This window comes from Aythya fuligula, chromosome 5 (assembly GCF_009819795.1).
Source record: "Aythya fuligula isolate bAytFul2 chromosome 5, bAytFul2.pri, whole genome shotgun sequence".
Lineage (NCBI taxonomy): Eukaryota > Metazoa > Chordata > Aves > Anseriformes > Anatidae > Aythya > Aythya fuligula.
The window spans coordinates 8,864,088-8,885,537 of record NC_045563.1 but is presented as its reverse complement, the minus strand read 5'-3'; the positions used below and the strand labels follow the sequence as shown (position 1 = coordinate 8,885,537).

At 53.6% G+C, this 21,450-nt stretch overlaps 1 protein-coding gene across 1 annotated transcript in view; it reads right to left on the bottom strand.

Moving 5' to 3' along the window:
• Positions 1–3,836: 3,836 nt before the first annotated feature.
• The window catches only part of AHNAK2 (AHNAK nucleoprotein 2), a 72,241-nt gene continuing 54,627 nt past the window's right edge, over positions 3,837–21,450 (bottom strand). The window contains 2 exon segments of the mRNA XM_032187715.1: positions 3,837–4,998; positions 5,000–21,176. Of these exon segments, the coding sequence (XP_032043606.1) occupies positions 3,879–4,998; positions 5,000–21,176 (17,297 nt within the window). The 3' untranslated portion in view covers positions 3,837–3,878.

Below are 21,450 nucleotides of genomic sequence, written 5' to 3'. Positions count from 1 at the left end.
TAGTGGGGCAAAGTTTCTGGGCAGGTTGTGAAGCTTGTATCTTGGTAATACAAGAATCCTCTAGAATCCTCTGGGATAAGATTCAACTTATAAAGGAAAAATTGATGCCTTCAAGGGTGCTATTTTATTTTCTGCCATCACCTGTTGTTTTTTTTTTTTTTTTGTTGTTGTTGTTTTGTTTTGTTTTGTTTTTGTTTTGTTTTCCTCCACATACAAAGGAGGGCTTTGCAATTAAGGCAATGAACTGGATTTCAGATGAACTTGGGTTTAGTTTCCTTTTTTTTAATAAGTCTTTTGGGGCCTCTTGGTAGCTACACATTATTTGTACTCTACTATAAAGGTAAAATATGGTGTAAATTATAACCTGGCCTTGCATCTCTCAGTATTTTCCTTTTCCATGTGTGAGACACGGGTAGTAATAGTCCTTATCAACTCACCTATTGCTTGTCTCTTTCATTCAGATCGTGATTTCTTCAAGGTAATGATTTTCCCAAGTGTAACTCATTATTACACTTCACAATTCATTAATTATTATGTGTTAGCCTTGGATGGATTTTTCTAGTTTGGAGGTCAACTAAGCCTTGACCACAGACAGTTCAGGTATTGCTCAGTACTGGTCTACTTGGGTGGGCCTAGGCAAAATTCCTGGCTTGGGTCTTGAGCATGGTAGTCTGCTAGACCCAGCTCTTCTCCCCTACCTGTGATGAAGTACATCTTTAGCTAATTGACCTGCCTTTATTTGAGAGGATTTCATGTAGAGCTTCTGCCCTGCTGTCCCAGCAAGTTTCTGAGGACACTTGGCTCAGTGCAAGGCCTTGTGGCTATAGCACTGCTGACAGCCATGCAGATGACAGCCATGCAGTACCTAGCAGGCTCCATAGCTTTATGTGTTTGGACAAGACAACAAAGTCACCTGAACTCATGCATTAGACATCAGCTTCATCCCAAAGCTTTTCTATTATCTGTTTTTGATCCTAATTTTTTGGTAGTTGTAAATTTTTCAACACCTGCTGGCTCTTTCATCAGGAGCACTGGCTCCTTGGCCTTTGTGTTTTCTCATTCAGGATTAACTTTGGCTGCCTTGCCTTTGGGATATCAGAGGTCATACTTCAAATAGAAGACATGAAAAAGATGCAGAGTGACTTTTTTACACGGGCAGGTAGTGATAGGAGAAGGGGGAGTGGTTTTAAACTAAAAGTGAGGAATTTAGTCTAGAGGTTAGGAGGAAATTCTTCACCCAGAGGGTGGTGAGGCACTGACACAGGTTGCCCAAAGAAGCTGTGGATGCCCCATCCCTAGAGGTGCTCACAGCCAGGCTGGATGGGGCTTTGGGCAGCCTGGTCTGGTGGGAGGTGTCCCTGCCCATGGCAGGGGGGTGGAACTTGGTGATCTTTAAGGTCCATTACAACCCAAACCATTCTGTGATTCTGTGTTTCTAGGAAATATAACAGCAAAATAGCCAGCTAATTGTCATGTATTTATGTCCCAACAATGAAGGATACTGGGGTGGGGGAGAAGGAACGGCGACATACATGTCCTTCTTTTTAATGTATTTATAGCTCCCTTTCCATGCCAAATTGTAGTTCTAGGTTTGTGTGGCTGGAGACTGCACATAGATGTTTAGCTGAACAGCCCAATTTTCCAGCATTAAAAAATGAGCAGCAGTATCCCAAGAAACCTACCATAGTTAAGGAAACAGCCTGAGAGTCAAAAAATAGGTGGGGTCAGAAACACAGGAGCCTGTTGACAAGATGTCAGTGTTTTGCAGACTTGTGTCTGTGCTCCTTGCACTCTTTTAAGCTCTGTCCTTAGCTATTCCTGCAGTCAGACCATCGGGAAATACTTCATTAACATGGTTGTTTTTTTCCTAACCTTCACTTTCACCAAGCTGACCGTAGCCTATTGGAGAAAGTTTTTATTGCTGCTTCTTTTCTCTATTGTTCTTTCCTCATCTACTTCATTCAACTTTTAATAACATAATAGAGAGTATTGCTCTGTGGTCATTGCTGTCTCAGAGCTCAGTTTTAATTGACCTCATTCTTTCACCATCATGACAGACTCCTACAGGTGGTGCTGTCAAGGTGGATTTCTTTCTGTGTGCCTAAGTTAAGGGACACTACCTGAGAAACTTTTTATGTGAAGGCTGCCTTTCAGGCAGATGAGAACTGCTGTTACAATGGGATGTCCTTTATTACATATATTACATTCTTCTGGTCTCTGTTTTTCTGGCGTGATCACAATGCTCTTCTTCAGTCCTCATATATGTTGTCTGATGTGGTAACTTCGAGTCTTTTCAACAATGACACATAAACTTAGGGAAACTTTGGGGAAATGCTGCATGATCCACATACAGGCCTACTACTTATGTCCACAGTCTCTTCAGAGATAATATGAGGAACACAGGCTTCCAGAAGGTCTCTAGAATATTTAAGACTACCATGAAGATGCAGAAATGGAGAATACCTTGAGCTACAAGTGATTACACAAACAAGTACACTTCCATGATAACTCAATTTCTAAATGTTTTGCTATGTCTGCATTCCCTGTATGAAGTAGAATATAGAGATAGACAAGACAGGATGAGAAAAGGATGAGAAAAGACAGGATGAAAAAAAAATAAAGATGCATGACTGCACATGCAAATTGTAAAACTTGGGATTGTAATGGGTGAAAAGTCTCAGATTAATTTGTAACCACTACTGTCATATTTAGAAACTGTACTGCTATTAAGCAGTCACTTCAGCATAGATTAGGATACAATCAAACCTGCAAATCAAACCTGGGGTTTTCAGCTGCAGTTTTCAGAACCAGAAAATGCTAATGGCACTACCAGTAATTCATGGTACTTGTTTTATTTTTCATATGGTGAGTTTATTGTGAATTAAGAATACAGACAGTGTTTTAATGATACATATGAAGGCTGTCACGTATGCACTCTGGTTTTGGCTGTGCACTTTAGAGAAGCATTAATATAAACAGAGGTAAATAATTATATACATCTCCTTTCCCAGAAAATCTTTGAAGCAATTCCACCAAAGTGTGGCAGATCATTCTGTGCATTTATCTATCCAGTAAATATACACATAAAAATTTATTTTTCCAAATTTTTATAATTATTCTTTACCACCATGTTTTATTTTGGTTCCTTAAAATGTGAAATATTATTTTTGGTCTTGAATTTATTGATTTATTGATTTATTTTTGACCTTTTAAGGCTAAATATGACCCACCACAGTAATCTAAAATGAGAAGAGAGGAAGGGGTAAAGACTTAGTCTCTCTACACTAGTATTTTGCTTTCATTTTGCATTTTTAAATGACTGTGGAATATATGCATTACCTTAGCTGAAATAAAGAAAAATAGTTTAGTAAGAAAGCAAAAATAGGTCAGAAATGTCCAAAATCTAAACAGGTAAGTATAATTCTCGTAGTACTAGTTTATACTCTGTTTGCAAGTAATCTATAATCTAATCATAACTGGCATTGTTTTGAGAAGCATATTTAACAAGTTTGTATGTTGTCATTGAGTCTTTTCAATAGTTTACTTTCATGGTTCAGGTATCTTCTACGACTTTACTAAAACTATGAACTTCCCTGTACTTGTAGTAGTTGTTGCCTTCGGGGCAGATTTGGATGAAGTAGTATTTTTATTACTGCACAGTACAGCACATTCATGTGTCTGAAGATTTAGATGTGGTAAATCCTGTTCAGTCAATAGTTTTCATAAATATCAACTTTGAGTTTTGTTCAATTTTTGGCTACTGGAAAATCAGGAAAACATTGTTTCTTTTTCTCTCTCTTTTTTCTTTCTCTCTCTCTTTTTCTTTTTTCTGTATAGATTATTTTATTTTCACTGAGGGTGTTGAGAGAAGACAATCTTCATTTGGTTGTCTCTCCAGAAATATTAGATTGACTATCTTTTTCTTCCTCCAACAAGATTAGTTCAGTCCTTGCTGAAGATGTAACGATAGTTCGAGAAACTGGAACATTAGATGAGGTCCCATCAATTTCAACTTTTTCACCCTCTGTTGTTTCTTTGGGTGATAAGGTTTCTTGTGCATCAAAAAATACTTCAGGTTTATCTGATGGGCTATCTTCATCTGAGATTCTTCTCTCTTTATGACCTATCTCTTCTTTGTCAACAGTCTTAGCTTTTTTGGAAGGAGACGAGAAACCAAGCTTGGGAAATCTAAACCATCCAGTTTTTTCTGTTTGCTTAGAAGAATCACTAGCAGATGTGTCACTTGGTTTCATATCTTCTGGTTTCATTTCTTCTATTTTTTTTACTTCTGTTTTTGAATCTGAGCTTGTTTCATCACCAGAAGATGAAAAGCCAATACTTGGAAGCCAAAATTTGAATCTTCCAGGAGATCTTTTACTATCAGTCTTTTCTTTTTCGTTAGTTATGTATTTTTCCTCATCTTCTAGAGCTTCAGCTACATCCTCATCTTTAGAGAGAGGAGCTGTGGTTATTTCCTCTGGTGACTTGTCAGGATGACTCTCCTCAGGTTTACCAGAGGGCTTTACTTCAACGGCAAATGTTTTTAACTTTGGCAAACCTATCACTCTACTAGATCCTTCAGTCTCAGTGTGAGGTTTATCACATGGTTGAATCTCAGCACTGCCAGGCCTCTGTACATCTGCTCCAAAGCTTTTACCAGAACATTCCATTGATGCATCTTCCACTGAAGATGGCTCCTGGACTAACACTTCTAAGTCACTGTGTGATTCAGGCAACTTCACCTTGAGCAATGAGAATCCCAAGGTAGCAGTTTTAACTTCAGATGAAAGAATCTCTGATTCCTTCACTATCTCAGTAGTGTAAATTTCACACCTTTCAATAGCAACATGTTCAGGTTCTACTATCTCACTCACTTCTTGGCCTTCTACATATGACCAATGAATGTCTTGCCCTGCATTTGAAAGGGAGGAATCTATGGTAGCAGTCATCTGTGCTGTTTTAATGTCAGGTTCAGTCAGAGTTAGAATTTTGCTTTTGCTTTTGAATATTGCCCTCTAGAGTCTCTGGAGTTTCTTCAGGGACAGCAGAACTTGCTTGCAGATGCACCACTTCAATGTCAGAAATAGTTCTTTTTTGATCCAGTACTACTTTTGACACTGAAACATCAGCTTCAGTTGGGAGAGCTTTGAAAGTGAATCTCGGTATTTTTAGCTTGGGAATTTTTATATTTACTTCCAGGCCATCTTGTGATTTGTCCACCGTTTCCTCTGTTATTCTAGCAGATGAGTCCATATGATCTCGAGTTGGACTTGTCAGGCCAATGGATCCTTCTAATTTTTGAAACTGCATTTCTGCTGTGCCTATTTCAGTTTCAGACACTGACATAGCTTCTGACTTTGGCAAATTGATATCATCTTTTAAACCCTTTACTTCTGAGTGCAACACTCCGAACTTTGGAATCTTAAACTTGTATGCTTTAATTTTACTTGTTTCTGCTCTGTCTTCTACTTGCTCTTCCACATTTGCAGACATGTCCTTTTCAACACTTTTTTTCACTTGAGATTTCATTTCAGGATCTACTCTGGCAATTTTAACATCCATTTTCACACCTGGAACTTCTACCTTTATATCTTCCAGCTTAGCTACAACATTTGTTGTAGACCATTCACACGAGGGCCATTTTAACTCACTGTCTTTTCCTATAATTTTCATCTCACCTGTCTTTATCTTTCCTGTATTAATCACTGCCCCTTGATTTTGAATGTCTAGCTCTCCCTTTGAAAGACTAACATCTGCTCTGTCCTGTGTTCCGTCCAGAGTAATTTCAGCTGATGATGTTTTAAATTCTGCACTTGAAGCCTCTAGTTCAGTGGTACTTTCAATCTTTGGGAGCTCTGTATCCTGTGATTTGACTTTATGCTCTTGAAGAGACAGAGTACATATAGGGAGCTTACTTGGTGAACTGCTGTCTCTGTCAATTTTTGAAACACTTATTTCTGGTTTAGTTAATTCTGTTGAAGACACTACGAATTCTGAAGTGTGCATTTTTTGTCCTTCAGCACCACGCTTAACTATGTCTGCATATGTTTCAGTTTTTGGAATATTCACTCTACTATCTGTACTTTCTGCAGATAATGAAATATCGCCTTCCATCTTTGGCAAGCTAACACCAGAACCCTTCACAGATTCTCCTAATTTTTGAATCCCTTCTTTTCCAATAGTAATTTCAGCAACTGCATGTGGTAATGAGAAGGTATCTTCAGGAATACTCGTTTCAGTGTGTTCTTTGGAAGAGGGAATGCCTGCCTGAGTTTTTTCCAGACTTCTTTCAACATCAGCATCACCTTTTTTTTCCTTTAAGGATGTCCGGCCAAATGCAGGTATTCTGAATTTTGGCATTTTAAACCATCCCTGTTGTTCTTCAGTCTGAACTTCTTCAGCTTTAATTTCATGTTCTTCTTTTAATTTGACTTCTTTCTCCTCAGGACTCTCAGTATCTTCCTCTGTCATTGATTTAGACACTGCCTTGGGGCTTATGTCTACCTTTGGAGCTTCAGTGCCAGCTGTCAGAACTTGAGGTGTTTTTGCTTTACAAGCATAAATCCCTAATCCAGGATCTGGTGTATCAGATGTAAATTCTGATGCTGGCACTCCCACAGCAATGTCAGCAATTTCTGTTGTCATTTTTAGCTGGGGTAGCTCAGCTTCTATTTTTGGAGAGCTGATCTCTGACTCTGGGCCTTTCCCTTTTGTCAGGGAGATTCCAAACTTTGGCTTCTGGAATTTGGGCATTTTAATCTTCCCATCAGGACCTTCCACTTTCATCCTTCTTTCATCCATAATTAATGATCCTTCAGTTGCTGTTTCAGGGCTCCTCAGTTCAATTGCAGTATCTCCTTTGGAGTACTTAATACCCGTTTTTTGAATGAAATCATCATCAGAACTTGGTTTTAGGACAACCTGTTGAAAACTCCCCTCTGAGGAAGGCACAGCAGCATCAATCTTTGCTGAGATGACTCCCTTGTCAGTCTGGGAGGCTCCAGTTTCTGTTTTGGAAAACTCCAACGTGGAGATCTTAACTGCAGCTGGTTTTATGCTGATTTGTGCCCCTTCTTCTGTCCTTTTGGAATGACTTCTTTCTATATCAGGTATCTGTATGGAATCATCTCCATCTTTTTGTGTTTTAGGAATAGTAGCACCAGCTTCAACTTTTGGTGAGTGTGTCTGCGATTTGGGAACCTTGATCTTGGAAAGTGAAATTTTAGGCATGACAAACTGAGGTTTTTTAATTGGACTTTTCTGTTCATCTTTTCCTGCAGATATTTCCAGATCAAGGGCTGGCCTAGGACCTTGATCATCACTTGCAGTTCCTCCCACTTCAGTGTCTGTTCTGCCTGACTTTGCAGCAAGTTTATTATCTTCCAAAATTGCTCCAGAATCCGGCTTAACAGTTGTTTCCTTCTTTGGTGACCAATTGAAGGATGGAAGTTTGAATTTTGGCATTTTGAAATGTCCTTCTTTCTCTTCTCCATCTCCATCTGCACGCTTTATTTCCTCTTTATTTTTTAGTGCTATATCTGAATCCTGAATATCACTGTCTGTCTTTGGGATAGAAATGTCACCTGATGGGAGGTGAACATCAACTTCTGGTGCCTTATTGTCAGCTTCGGTTGTTTTGAATTTAGGGCTGGATGTTTCTGTTCCTGCACCACATTCCACCTCCAAATTTGGTGCTTCCATGGCAACATCAGCTATTTCTATCATTGCTTTTAGTTGGGGAACCATGACTTCTGATTTGGATTGGCTGACCTCCTTTTCCGACCCTTTCCCTTTAGAATGTGTCATGCCAAACTTTGGCATTTGGAATTTAGACAATTTTGTTTTCCCTTCAGAACCTTCAGCTTTTATTTCTACATCCCCCACAGCAATTTCACTTTCAGTACTTGTCTCAGAACTCTTCACCTCAAAGGAGCCTTTAGCTATCATCTTAGTATCTGAGGTAGAGAGGCTGGTATCATCAACAGCTGATTTCAATGTTAAGCCATCCTGTTCACATACAGGAAGTATGATCTCACCTGTAGGCATGCTAATATCCACCTCTATTTTGGGAGCTTTGACTTCTGGTTTGGAAAATTCCAAAGTTGGAACTCTAACTTTTGGCATTTTTACACCCATTTCTGCCCTTTCTCCACTACTCCCTTTCTCAGATTCCTGTACTGAAACATCTCCGTCTTTTTCTTGCTTGGGGTCAAATACATCAGTTTCTAGTACGGGCAGAGAGACCTGGACTTTTTGACCCTTCACTTTAGGGAGTGAGATCTTTGGCATGATAAATTGGGACTTCTTGTTTTTTCCCTTTTCACCATCTTTTTCTGTTGCTGTATCCAATTCCATATGAAGGTGTTGATTCTCAGGGATAATTAGTGTTAACTTTGATTCTGTGTCTCCAGACGAAATAGACACATTGGATTCTTCCAGATGTCCCTCAGCTTCAGAAGGAGCAATAGCTTCTTTTTTTGGGGACCAACTAAATGAAGGTAGTTTGAATTTTGACATTTTAAATTTGCTTTCTTTCTCCTCCGTGTCCTTCTCTCCTGAAATTAATTCCTGTTCTGTCTTGCACTTTGGGCCATGGATTTCCATTTCTAATTCTGGCATGGCATCTTCTGTTGATGGGAGACTGACGTCCAACTTCACTGCATCCGTAACACATTCGGGTGAAGGCTTTTGTAACTTTAGACTTAATTCTGCATCAGGAATCTGAGATGGATATTCAATATCAATATCAAACATATCAGATGTTATCTTTTCCTTGGCAATTTCAGATTCCACTTTGGAAACAACATCACTTTCTGATGGCTTTCCCTTAGACCAAGAAATTCCGAACTTTGGTTTTCGGAATTTAGGTATTTTAACTGTATATTCTGTGTGTCCAAGAGATATTTCAGCAGTTGGTGTTTTCATTCCTGGCTTCATAATTACTTCCTCCCAAGAACCATCTTCATTCAAAATTTCAAAATCTGATTCAGATTCTCCAATATTCATTTGATATTTAGTAAGAGTAACATCCCCCGTTGATAAAGGTGAATCCTGCTCAAATTTAGAAGAACTAATATCAACCTTAGAGAAACCCAAATTAGGAATTCTAAACTTGCTACTTTTGGGAGCATTATCTCCCTTAATATCAGAAAACAAATTAGAATCAAGACCGCCTGAAATCACAGCAGGAGATTCCTCGGTTACAGAATAACAACTAGATTCTGATTCAGAAACTTCCTTAACAGACTTACTCTGTAGATGCTGCTTAGAACTTTTAGGAAGGGAAACCTTAGGAATTCTAAACAAAGAAGATTTAGTTTTAGTAACAGCCTCCTCCTTAACTGAGGTTGTACCTAAACCAACATCAATACCAGCCACTTGTATCTCGGCCCCGGGCAGGGTCACCTCAACGTCGGCGGCTCCCGAGGGCGCCGTCACTTGGGGCTCCTTGAGGCTCACGTCCACATCGGCGGCCACGGTGCCCTTGGCCTCTCTGCTGCTGGACCAGCCAAAGGAAGGCATGCCGAACTTGGGCATTTTGAACTTGCCGTCCTTGGCCTTCGTGGCCTCCTTCTCTGGGGCTTTTGCTTCCCCTTCGAGGGCGAGCGCCGCCTCGGGTGCCTGCAGCTCGACGCTGGCCTTTGGAAGGGTGACGTCGACGGAGGGCAGGCTGATGTCCACCTTGGGAGCTTTGATGTCAGCTTTGGGCATTTTGAGGGAGGGCTTTTCCAGCTTCCAGCCAGCCCCTTCGGTCTTGGCACCGGCAACGTCAGCTTTGAGGCCCAGTGCAGGGCCTTCCCCTGCCACCGTCACGGTGCCGGAGGGCAGGTCAACCTCAGCGGTGGGCAGGCTGACCTCGCCTTCGGGCCCTTCCGCCTTGGGCGCCGACACTCCGAATTTGGGCTTGTCGAACTTGGGCATCTTAAACTTCCCTTTGAGGCCCGTGGCTTCCAGCTCGGCTCCGTCGAGCGAGCCTTCGGCGGAGGGCACTTTCACGTCTACCTCGGGTGCCTGGAGGTCAAGGGAGCCTTCCACGGAGGGCAGCTTGATGTCGGGCGCCGAGATGCTGATGTCGACGGCGCCGGCCTTGACCTCTGCCTCTGGCAGGCTGGCCTCGACTTTGGGCAGGCTGACGTCCGCCTCGACTTTGGGAGCCTTGACGGTCGGCTTGGAGAAGGCCACGCTGGGCACCTTGACTTTTGGCATGTGTATTTTCATGCCGCTGCCCTCCACTTTGCCGGCAGCCACGTCCAGGCTGCCTTCGGCGTCGGGGCCCTGCAGGGTGAGCTCGCCCTCCGGGAGTTCGGCCTGGGCTTTGGGCACGGAGATCTCGCCCTTTGGCAGGCTGACCTGCACGTGGGGCGCTTTGACTTTGGGCAGCTTGACGCTGGGCATCTTGACGTCGGGCATTTTGAACCGGCCTTTCTCGCCGTCTCCGCCGGCGGCTGTCTCGATGGTCACCTCGACGCCGGGAGCTTGGATCTCGGCCCCGGGCAGGGTCACCTCAACGTCGGCGGCTCCCGAGGGCGCCGTCACTTGGGGCTCCTTGAGGCTCACGTCCACATCGGCGGCCACGGTGCCCTTGGCCTCTCTGCTGCTGGACCAGCCAAAGGAAGGCATGCCGAACTTGGGCATTTTGAACTTGACGTCCTTGGCCTTCGTGGCCTCCTTCTCTGGGGCTTTTGCTTCCCCTTCGAGGGCGAGCGCCGCCTCGGGTGCCTGCAGCTCGACGCTGGCCTTTGGAAGGGTGACGTCGACGGAGGGCAGGCTGATGTCCACCTTGGGAGCTTTGATGTCAGCTTTGGGCATTTTGAGGGAGGGCTTTTCCAGCTTCCAGCCAGCCCCTTCGGTCTTGGCACCGGCAACGTCAGCTTTGAGGCCCAGTGCAGGGCCTTCCCCTGCCACCGTCACGGTGCCGGAGGGCAGGTCAACCTCAGCGGTGGGCAGGCTGACCTCGCCTTCGGGCCCTTCCGCCTTGGGCGCCGACACTCCGAATTTGGGCTTGTCGAACTTGGGCATCTTAAACTTCCCTTTGAGGCCCGTGGCTTCCAGCTCGGCTCCGTCGAGCGAGCCTTCGGCGGAGGGCACTTTCACGTCTACCTCGGGTGCCTGGAGGTCAAGGGAGCCTTCCACGGAGGGCAGCTTGATGTCGGGCGCCGAGATGCTGATGTCGACGGCGCCGGCCTTGACCTCTGCCTCTGGCAGGCTGGCCTCGACTTTGGGCAGGCTGACGTCCGCCTCGACTTTGGGAGCCTTGACGGTCAGCTTGGAGAAGGCCACGCTGGGCACCTTGACTTTTGGCATGTGTATTTTCATGCCGCTGCCCTCCACTTTGCCGGCAGCCACGTCCAGGCTGCCTTCGGCGTCGGGGCCCTGCAGGGTGAGCTCGCCCTCCGGGAGTTCGGCCTGGGCTTTGGGCACGGAGATCTCGCCCTTTGGCAGGCTGACCTGCACGTGGGGCGCTTTGACTTTGGGCAGCTTGACGCTGGGCATCTTGACGTCGGGCATTTTGAACCGGCCTTTCTCGCCGTCTCCGCCGGCGGCTGTCTCGATGGTCACCTCGACGCCGGGAGCTTGGATCTCGGCCCCGGGCAGGGTCACCTCAACGTCGGCGGCTCCCGAGGGCGCCGTCACTTGGGGCTCCTTGAGGCTCACGTCCACATCGGCGGCCACGGTGCCCTTGGCCTCTCTGCTGCTGGACCAGCCAAAGGAAGGCATGCCGAACTTGGGCATTTTGAACTTGCCGTCCTTGGCCTTCGTGGCCTCCTTCTCTGGGGCTTTTGCTTCCCCTTCGAGGGCGAGCGCCGCCTCGGGTGCCTGCAGCTCGACGCTGGCCTTTGGAAGGGTGACGTCGACGGAGGGCAGGCTGATGTCCACCTTGGGAGCTTTGATGTCAGCTTTGGGCATTTTGAGGGAGGGCTTTTCCAGCTTCCAGCCAGCCCCTTCGGTCTTGGCACCGGCAACGTCAGCTTTGAGGCCCAGTGCAGGGCCTTCCCCTGCCACCGTCACGGTGCCGGAGGGCAGGTCAACCTCAGCGGTGGGCAGGCTGACCTCGCCTTCGGGCCCTTCCGCCTTGGGCGCCGACACTCCGAATTTGGGCTTGTCGAACTTGGGCATCTTAAACTTCCCTTTGAGGCCCGTGGCTTCCAGCTCGGCTCCGTCGAGCGAGCCTTCGGCGGAGGGCACTTTCACGTCTACCTCGGGTGCCTGGAGGTCAAGGGAGCCTTCCACGGAGGGCAGCTTGATGTCGGGCGCCGAGATGCTGATGTCGACGGCGCCGGCCTTGACCTCTGCCTCTGGCAGGCTGGCCTCGACTTTGGGCAGGCTGACGTCCGCCTCGACTTTGGGAGCCTTGACGGTCGGCTTGGAGAAGGCCACGCTGGGCACCTTGACTTTTGGCATGTGTATTTTCATGCCGCTGCCCTCCACTTTGCCGGCAGCCACGTCCAGGCTGCCTTCGGCGTCGGGGCCCTGCAGGGTGAGCTCGCCCTCCGGGAGTTCGGCCTGGGCTTTGGGCACGGAGATCTCGCCCTTTGGCAGGCTGACCTGCACGTGGGGCGCTTTGACTTTGGGCAGCTTGACGCTGGGCATCTTGACGTCGGGCATTTTGAACCGGCCTTTCTCGCCGTCTCCGCCGGCGGCTGTCTCGATGGTCACCTCGACGCCGGGAGCTTGGATCTCGGCCCCGGGCAGGGTCACCTCAACGTCGGCGGCTCCCGAGGGCGCCGTCACTTGGGGCTCCTTGAGGCTCACGTCCACATCGGCGGCCACGGTGCCCTTGGCCTCTCTGCTGCTGGACCAGCCAAAGGAAGGCATGCCGAACTTGGGCATTTTGAACTTGCCGTCCTTGGCCTTCGTGGCCTCCTTCTCTGGGGCTTTTGCTTCCCCTTCGAGGGCGAGCGCCGCCTCGGGTGCCTGCAGCTCGACGCTGGCCTTTGGAAGGGTGACGTCGACGGAGGGCAGGCTGATGTCCACCTTGGGAGCTTTGATGTCAGCTTTGGGCATTTTGAGGGAGGGCTTTTCCAGCTTCCAGCCAGCCCCTTCGGTCTTGGCACCGGCAACGTCAGCTTTGAGGCCCAGTGCAGGGCCTTCCCCTGCCACCGTCACGGTGCCGGAGGGCAGGTCAACCTCAGCGGTGGGCAGGCTGACCTCGCCTTCGGGCCCTTCCGCCTTGGGCGCCGACACTCCGAATTTGGGCTTGTCGAACTTGGGCATCTTAAACTTCCCTTTGAGGCCCGTGGCTTCCAGCTCGGCTCCGTCGAGCGAGCCTTCGGCGGAGGGCACTTTCACGTCTACCTCGGGTGCCTGGAGGTCAAGGGAGCCTTCCACGGAGGGCAGCTTGATGTCGGGCGCCGAGATGCTGATGTCGACGGCGCCGGCCTTGACCTCTGCCTCTGGCAGGCTGGCCTCGACTTTGGGCAGGCTGACGTCCGCCTCGACTTTGGGAGCCTTGACGGTCGGCTTGGAGAAGGCCACGCTGGGCACCTTGACTTTTGGCATGTGTATTTTCATGCCGCTGCCCTCCACTTTGCCGGCAGCCACGTCCAGGCTGCCTTCGGCGTCGGGGCCCTGCAGGGTGAGCTCGCCCTCCGGGAGTTCGGCCTGGGCTTTGGGCACGGAGATCTCGCCCTTTGGCAGGCTGACCTGCACGTGGGGCGCTTTGACTTTGGGCAGCTTGACGCTGGGCATCTTGACGTCGGGCATTTTGAACCGGCCTTTCTCGCCGTCTCCGCCGGCGGCTGTCTCGATGGTCACCTCGACGCCGGGAGCTTGGATCTCGGCCCCGGGCAGGGTCACCTCAACGTCGGCGGCTCCCGAGGGCGCCGTCACTTGGGGCTCCTTGAGGCTCACGTCCACATCGGCGGCCACGGTGCCCTTGGCCTCTCTGCTGCTGGACCAGCCAAAGGAAGGCATGCCGAACTTGGGCATTTTGAACTTGCCGTCCTTGGCCTTCGTGGCCTCCTTCTCTGGGGCTTTTGCTTCCCCTTCGAGGGCGAGCGCCGCCTCGGGTGCCTGCAGCTCGACGCTGGCCTTTGGAAGGGTGACGTCGACGGAGGGCAGGCTGATGTCCACCTTGGGAGCTTTGATGTCAGCTTTGGGCATTTTGAGGGAGGGCTTTTCCAGCTTCCAGCCAGCCCCTTCGGTCTTGGCACCGGCAACGTCAGCTTTGAGGCCCAGTGCAGGGCCTTCCCCTGCCACCGTCACGGTGCCGGAGGGCAGGTCAACCTCAGCGGTGGGCAGGCTGACCTCGCCTTCGGGCCCTTCCGCCTTGGGCGCCGACACTCCGAATTTGGGCTTGTCGAACTTGGGCATCTTAAACTTCCCTTTGAGGCCCGTGGCTTCCAGCTCGGCTCCGTCGAGCGAGCCTTCGGCGGAGGGCACTTTCACGTCTACCTCGGGTGCCTGGAGGTCAAGGGAGCCTTCCACGGAGGGCAGCTTGATGTCGGGCGCCGAGATGCTGATGTCGACGGCGCCGGCCTTGACCTCTGCCTCTGGCAGGCTGGCCTCGACTTTGGGCAGGCTGACGTCCGCCTCGACTTTGGGAGCCTTGACGGTCGGCTTGGAGAAGGCCACGCTGGGCACCTTGACTTTTGGCATGTGTATTTTCATGCCGCTGCCCTCCACTTTGCCGGCAGCCACGTCCAGGCTGCCTTCGGCGTCGGGGCCCTGCAGGGTGAGCTCGCCCTCCGGGAGTTCGGCCTGGGCTTTGGGCACGGAGATCTCGCCCTTTGGCAGGCTGACCTGCACGTGGGGCGCTTTGACTTTGGGCAGCTTGACGCTGGGCATCTTGACGTCGGGCATTTTGAACCGGCCTTTCTCGCCGTCTCCGCCGGCGGCTGTCTCGATGGTCACCTCGACGCCGGGAGCTTGGATCTCGGCCCCGGGCAGGGTCACCTCAACGTCGGCGGCTCCCGAGGGCGCCGTCACTTGGGGCTCCTTGAGGCTCACGTCCACATCGGCGGCCACGGTGCCCTTGGCCTCTCTGCTGCTGGACCAGCCAAAGGAAGGCATGCCGAACTTGGGCATTTTGAACTTGCCGTCCTTGGCCTTCGTGGCCTCCTTCTCTGGGGCTTTTGCTTCCCCTTCGAGGGCGAGCGCCGCCTCGGGTGCCTGCAGCTCGACGCTGGCCTTTGGAAGGGTGACGTCGACGGAGGGCAGGCTGATGTCCACCTTGGGAGCTTTGATGTCAGCTTTGGGCATTTTGAGGGAGGGCTTTTCCAGCTTCCAGCCAGCCCCTTCGGTCTTGGCACCGGCAACGTCAGCTTTGAGGCCCAGTGCAGGGCCTTCCCCTGCCACCGTCACGGTGCCGGAGGGCAGGTCAACCTCAGCGGTGGGCAGGCTGACCTCGCCTTCGGGCCCTTCCGCCTTGGGCGCCGACACTCCGAATTTGGGCTTGTCGAACTTGGGCATCTTAAACTTCCCTTTGAGGCCCGTGGCTTCCAGCTCGGCTCCGTCGAGCGAGCCTTCGGCGGAGGGCACTTTCACGTCTACCTCGGGTGCCTGGAGGTCAAGGGAGCCTTCCACGGAGGGCAGCTTGATGTCGGGCGCCGAGATGCTGATGTCGACGGCGCCGGCCTTGACCTCTGCCTCTGGCAGGCTGGCCTCGACTTTGGGCAGGCTGACGTCCGCCTCGACTTTGGGAGCCTTGACGGTCGGCTTGGAGAAGGCCACGCTGGGCACCTTGACTTTTGGCATGTGTATTTTCATGCCGCTGCCCTCCACTTTGCCGGCAGCCACGTCCAGGCTGCCTTCGGCGTCGGGGCCCTGCAGGGTGAGCTCGCCCTCCGGGAGTTCGGCCTGGGCTTTGGGCACGGAGATCTCGCCCTTTGGCAGGCTGACCTGCACGTGGGGCGCTTTGACTTTGGGCAGCTTGACGCTGGGCATCTTGACGTCGGGCATTTTGAACCGGCCTTTCTCGCCGTCTCCGCCGGCGGCTGTCTCGATGGTCACCTCGACGCCGGGAGCTTGGATCTCGGCCCCGGGCAGGGTCACCTCAACGTCGGCGGCTCCCGAGGGCGCCGTCACTTGGGGCTCCTTGAGGCTCACGTCCACATCGGCGGCCACGGTGCCCTTGGCCTCTCTGCTGCTGGACCAGCCAAAGGAAGGCATGCCGAACTTGGGCATTTTGAACTTGCCGTCCTTGGCCTTCGTGGCCTCCTTCTCTGGGGCTTTTGCTTCCCCTTCGAGGGCGAGCGCCGCCTCGGGTGCCTGCAGCTCGACGCTGGCCTTTGGAAGGGTGACGTCGACGGAGGGCAGGCTGATGTCCACCTTGGGAGCTTTGATGTCAGCTTTGGGCATTTTGAGGGAGGGCTTTTCCAGCTTCCAGCCAGCCCCTTCGGTCTTGGCACCGGCAACGTCAGCTTTGAGGCCCAGTGCAGGGCCTTCCCCTGCCACCGTCACGGTGCCGGAGGGCAGGTCAACCTCAGCGGTGGGCAGGCTGACCTCGCCTTCGGGCCCTTCCGCCTTGGGCGCCGACACTCCGAATTTGGGCTTGTCGAACTTGGGCATCTTAAACTTCCCTTTGAGGCCCGTGGCTTCCAGCTCGGCTCCGTCGAGCGAGCCTTCGGCGGAGGGCACTTTCACGTCTACCTCGGGTGCCTGGAGGTCAAGGGAGCCTTCCACGGAGGGCAGCTTGATGTCGGGCGCCGAGATGCTGATGTCGACGGCGCCGGCCTTGACCTCTGCCTCTGGCAGGCTGGCCTCGACTTTGGGCAGGCTGACGTCCGCCTCGACTTTGGGAGCCTTGACGGTCGGCTTGGAGAAGGCCACGCTGGGCACCTTGACTTTTGGCATGTGTATTTTCATGCCGCTGCCCTCCACTTTGCCGGCAGCCACGTCCAGGCTGCCTTCGGCGTCGGGGCCCTGCAGGGTGAGCTCGCCCTCCGGGAGTTCGGCCTGGGCTTTGGGCACGGAGATCTCGCCCTTTGGCAGGCTGACCTGCACGTGGGGCGCTTTGACTTTGGGCAGCTTGACGCTGGGCATCTTGACGTCGGGCATTTTGAACCGGCCTTTCTCGCCGTCTCCGCCGGCGGCTGTCTCGATGGTCACCTCGACGCCGGGAGCTTGGATCTCGGCCCCGGGCAGGGTCACCTCAACGTCGGCGGCTCCCGAGGGCGCCGTCACTTGGGGCTCCTTGAGGCTCACGTCCACATCGGCGGCCACGGTGCCCTTGGCCTCTCTGCTGCTGGACCAGCCAAAGGAAGGCATGCCGAACTTGGGCATTTTGAACTTGCCGTCCTTGGCCTTCGTGGCCTCCTTCTCTGGGGCTTTTGCTTCCCCTTCGAGGGCGAGCGCCGCCTCGGGTGCCTGCAGCTCGACGCTGGCCTTTGGAAGGGTGACGTCGACGGAGGGCAGGCTGATGTCCACCTTGGGAGCTTTGATGTCAGCTTTGGGCATTTTGAGGGAGGGCTTTTCCAGCTTCCAGCCAGCCCCTTCGGTCTTGGCACCGGCAACGTCAGCTTTGAGGCCCAGTGCAGGGCCTTCCCCTGCCACCGTCACGGTGCCGGAGGGCAGGTCAACCTCAGCGGTGGGCAGGCTGACCTCGCCTTCGGGCCCTTCCGCCTTGGGCGCCGACACTCCGAATTTGGGCTTGTCGAACTTGGGCATCTTAAACTTCCCTTTGAGGCCCGTGGCTTCCAGCTCGGCTCCGTCGAGCGAGCCTTCGGCGGAGGGCACTTTCACGTCTACCTCGGGTGCCTGGAGGTCAAGGGAGCCTTCCACGGAGGGCAGCTTGATGTCGGGCGCCGAGATGCTGATGTCGACGGCGCCGGCCTTGACCTCTGCCTCTGGCAGGCTGGCCTCGACTTTGGGCAGGCTGACGTCCGCCTCGACTTTGGGAGCCTTGACGGTCGGCTTGGAGAAGGCCACGCTGGGCACCTTGACTTTTGGCATGTGTATTTTCATGCCGCTGCCCTCCACTTTGCCGGCAGCCACGTCCAGGCTGCCTTCGGCGTCGGGGCCCTGCAGGGTGAGCTCGCCCTCCGGGAGTTCGGCCTGGGCTTTGGGCACGGAGATCTCGCCCTTTGGCAGGCTGACCTGCACGTGGGGCGCTTTGACTTTGGGCAGCTTGACGCTGGGCATCTTGACGTCGGGCATTTTGAACCGGCCTTTCTCGCCGTCTCCGCCGGCGGCTGTCTCGATGGTCACCTCGACGCCGGGAGCTTGGATCTCGGCCCCGGGCAGGGTCACCTCAACGTCGGCGGCTCCCGAGGGCGCCGTCACTTGGGGCTCCTTGAGGCTCACGTCCACATCGGCGGCCACGGTGCCCTTGGCCTCTCTGCTGCTGGACCAGCCAAAGGAAGGCATGCCGAACTTGGGCATTTTGAACTTGCCGTCCTTGGCCTTCGTGGCCTCCTTCTCTGGGGCTTTTGCTTCCCCTTCGAGGGCGAGCGCCGCCTCGGGTGCCTGCAGCTCGACGCTGGCCTTTGGAAGGGTGACGTCGACGGAGGGCAGGCTGATGTCCACCTTGGGAGCTTTGATGTCAGCTTTGGGCATTTTGAGGGAGGGCTTTTCCAGCTTCCAGCCAGCCCCTTCGGTCTTGGCACCGGCAACGTCAGCTTTGAGGCCCAGTGCAGGGCCTTCCCCTGCCACCGTCACGGTGCCGGAGGGCAGGTCAACCTCAGCGGTGGGCAGGCTGACCTCGCCTTCGGGCCCTTCCGCCTTGGGCGCCGACACTCCGAATTTGGGCTTGTCGAACTTGGGCATCTTAAACTTCCCTTTGAGGCCCGTGGCTTCCAGCTCGGCTCCGTCGAGCGAGCCTTCGGCGGAGGGCACTTTCACGTCTACCTCGGGTGCCTGGAGGTCAAGGGAGCCTTCCACGGAGGGCAGCTTGATGTCGGGCGCCGAGATGCTGATGTCGACGGCGCCGGCCTTGACCTCTGCCTCTGGCAGGCTGGCCTCGACTTTGGGCAGGCTGACGTCCGCCTCGACTTTGGGAGCCTTGACGGTCGGCTTGGAGAAGGCCACGCTGGGCACCTTGACTTTTGGCATGTGTATTTTCATGCCGCTGCCCTCCACTTTGCCGGCAGCCACGTCCAGGCTGCCTTCGGCGTCGGGGCCCTGCAGGGTGAGCTCGCCCTCCGGGAGTTCGGCCTGGGCTTTGGGCACGGAGATCTCGCCCTTTGGCAGGCTGACCTGCACGTGGGGCGCTTTGACTTTGGGCAGCTTGACGCTGGGCATCTTGACGTCGGGCATTTTGAACCGGCCTTTCTCGCCGTCTCCGCCGGCGGCTGTCTCGATGGTCACCTCGACGCCGGGAGCTTGGATCTCGGCCCCGGGCAGGGTCACCTCAACGTCGGCGGCTCCCGAGGGCGCCGTCACTTGGGGCTCCTTGAGGCTCACGTCCACATCGGCGGCCACGGTGCCCTTGGCCTCTCTGCTGCTGGACCAGCCAAAGGAAGGCATGCCGAACTTGGGCATTTTGAACTTGCCGTCCTTGGCCTTCGTGGCCTCCTTCTCTGGGGCTTTTGCTTCCCCTTCGAGGGCGAGCGCCGCCTCGGGTGCCTGCAGCTCGACGCTGGCCTTTGGAAGGGTGACGTCGACGGAGGGCAGGCTGATGTCCACCTTGGGAGCTTTGATGTCAGCTTTGGGCATTTTGAGGGAGGGCTTTTCCAGCTTCCAGCCAGCCCCTTCGGTCTTGGCACCGGCAACGTCAGCTTTGAGGCCCAGTGCAGGGCCTTCCCCTGCCACCGTCACGGTGCCGGAGGGCAGGTCAACCTCAGCGGTGGGCAGGCTGACCTCGCCTTCGGGCCCTTCCGCCTTGGGCGCCGACACTCCGAATTTGGGCTTGTCGAACTTGGGCATCTTAAACTTCCCTTTGAGGCCCGTGGCTTCCAGCTCGGCTCCGTCGAGCGAGCCTTCGGCGGAGGGCACTTTCACGTCTACCTCGGGTGCCTGGAGGTCAAGGGAGCCTTCCACGGAGGGCAGCTTGATGTCGGGCGCCGAGATGCTGATGTCGACGGCGCCGGCCTTGACCTCTGCCTCTGGCAGGCTGGCCTCGACTTTGGGCAGGCTGACGTCCGCCTCGACTTTGGGAGCCTTGACGGTCGGCTTGGAGAAGGCCACGCTGGGCACCTTGACTTTTGGCATGTGTATTTTCATGCCGCTGCCCTCCACTTTGCCGGCAGCCACGTCCAGGCTGCCTTCGGCGTCGGGGCCCTGCAGGGTGAGCTCGCCCTCCGGGAGTTCGGCCTGGGCTTTGGGCACGGAGATCTCGCCCTTTGGCAGGCTGACCTGCACGTGGGGCGCTTTGACTTTGGGCAGCTTGACGCTGGGCATCTTGACGTCGGGCATTTTGAACCGGCCTTTCTCGCCGTCTCCGCCGGCGGCTGTCTCGATGGTCACCTCGACGCCGGGAGCTTGGATCTCGGCCCCGGGCAGGGTCACCTCAACGTCGGCGGCTCCCGAGGGCGCCGTCACTTGGGGCTCCTTGAGGCTCACGTCCACATCGGCGGCCACGGTGCCCTTGGCCTCTCTGCTGCTGGACCAGCCAAAGGAAGGCATGCCGAACTTGGGCATTTTGAACTTGCCGTCCTTGGCCTTCGTGGCCTCCTTCTCTGGGGCTTTTGCTTCCCCTTCGAGGGCGAGCGCCGCCTCGGGTGCCTGCAGCTCGACGCTGGCCTTTGGAAGGGTGACGTCGACGGAGGGCAGGCTGATGTCCACCTTGGGAGCTTTGATGTCAGCTTTGGGCATTTTGAGGGAGGGCTTTTCCAGCTTCCAGCCAGCCCCTTCGGTCTTGGCACCGGCAACGTCAGCTTTGAGGCCCAGTGCAGGGCCTTCCCCTGCCACCGTCACGGTGCCGGAGGGCAGGTCAACCTCAGCGGTGGGCAGGCTGACCTCGCCTTCGGGCCCTTCCGCCTTGGGCGCCGACACTCCGAATTTGGGCTTGTCGAACTTGGGCATCTTAAACTTCCCTTTGAGGCCCGTGGCTTCCAGCTCGGCTCCGTCGAGCGAGCCTTCGGCGGAGGGCACTTTCACGTCTACCTCGGGTGCCTGGAGGTCAAGGGAGCCTTCCACGGAGGGCAGCTTGATGTCGGGCGCCGAGATGCTGATGTCGACGGCGCCGGCCTTGACCTCTGCCTCTGGCAGGCTGGCCTCGACTTTGGGCAGGCTGACGTCCGCCTCGACTTTGGGAGCCTTGACGGTCGGCTTGGAGAAGGCCACGCTGGGCACCTTGACTTTTGGCATGTGTATTTTCATGCCGCTGCCCTCCACTTTGCCGGCAGCCACGTCCAGGCTGCCTTCGGCGTCGGGGCCCTGCAGGGTGAGCTCGCCCTCCGGGAGTTCGGCCTGGGCTTTGGGCACGGAGATCTCGCCCTTTGGCAGGCTGACCTGCACGTGGGGCGCTTTGACTTTGGGCAGCTTGACGCTGGGCATCTTGACGTCGGGCATTTTGAACCGGCCTTTCTCGCCGTCTCCGCCGGCGGCTGTCTCGATGGTCACCTCGACGCC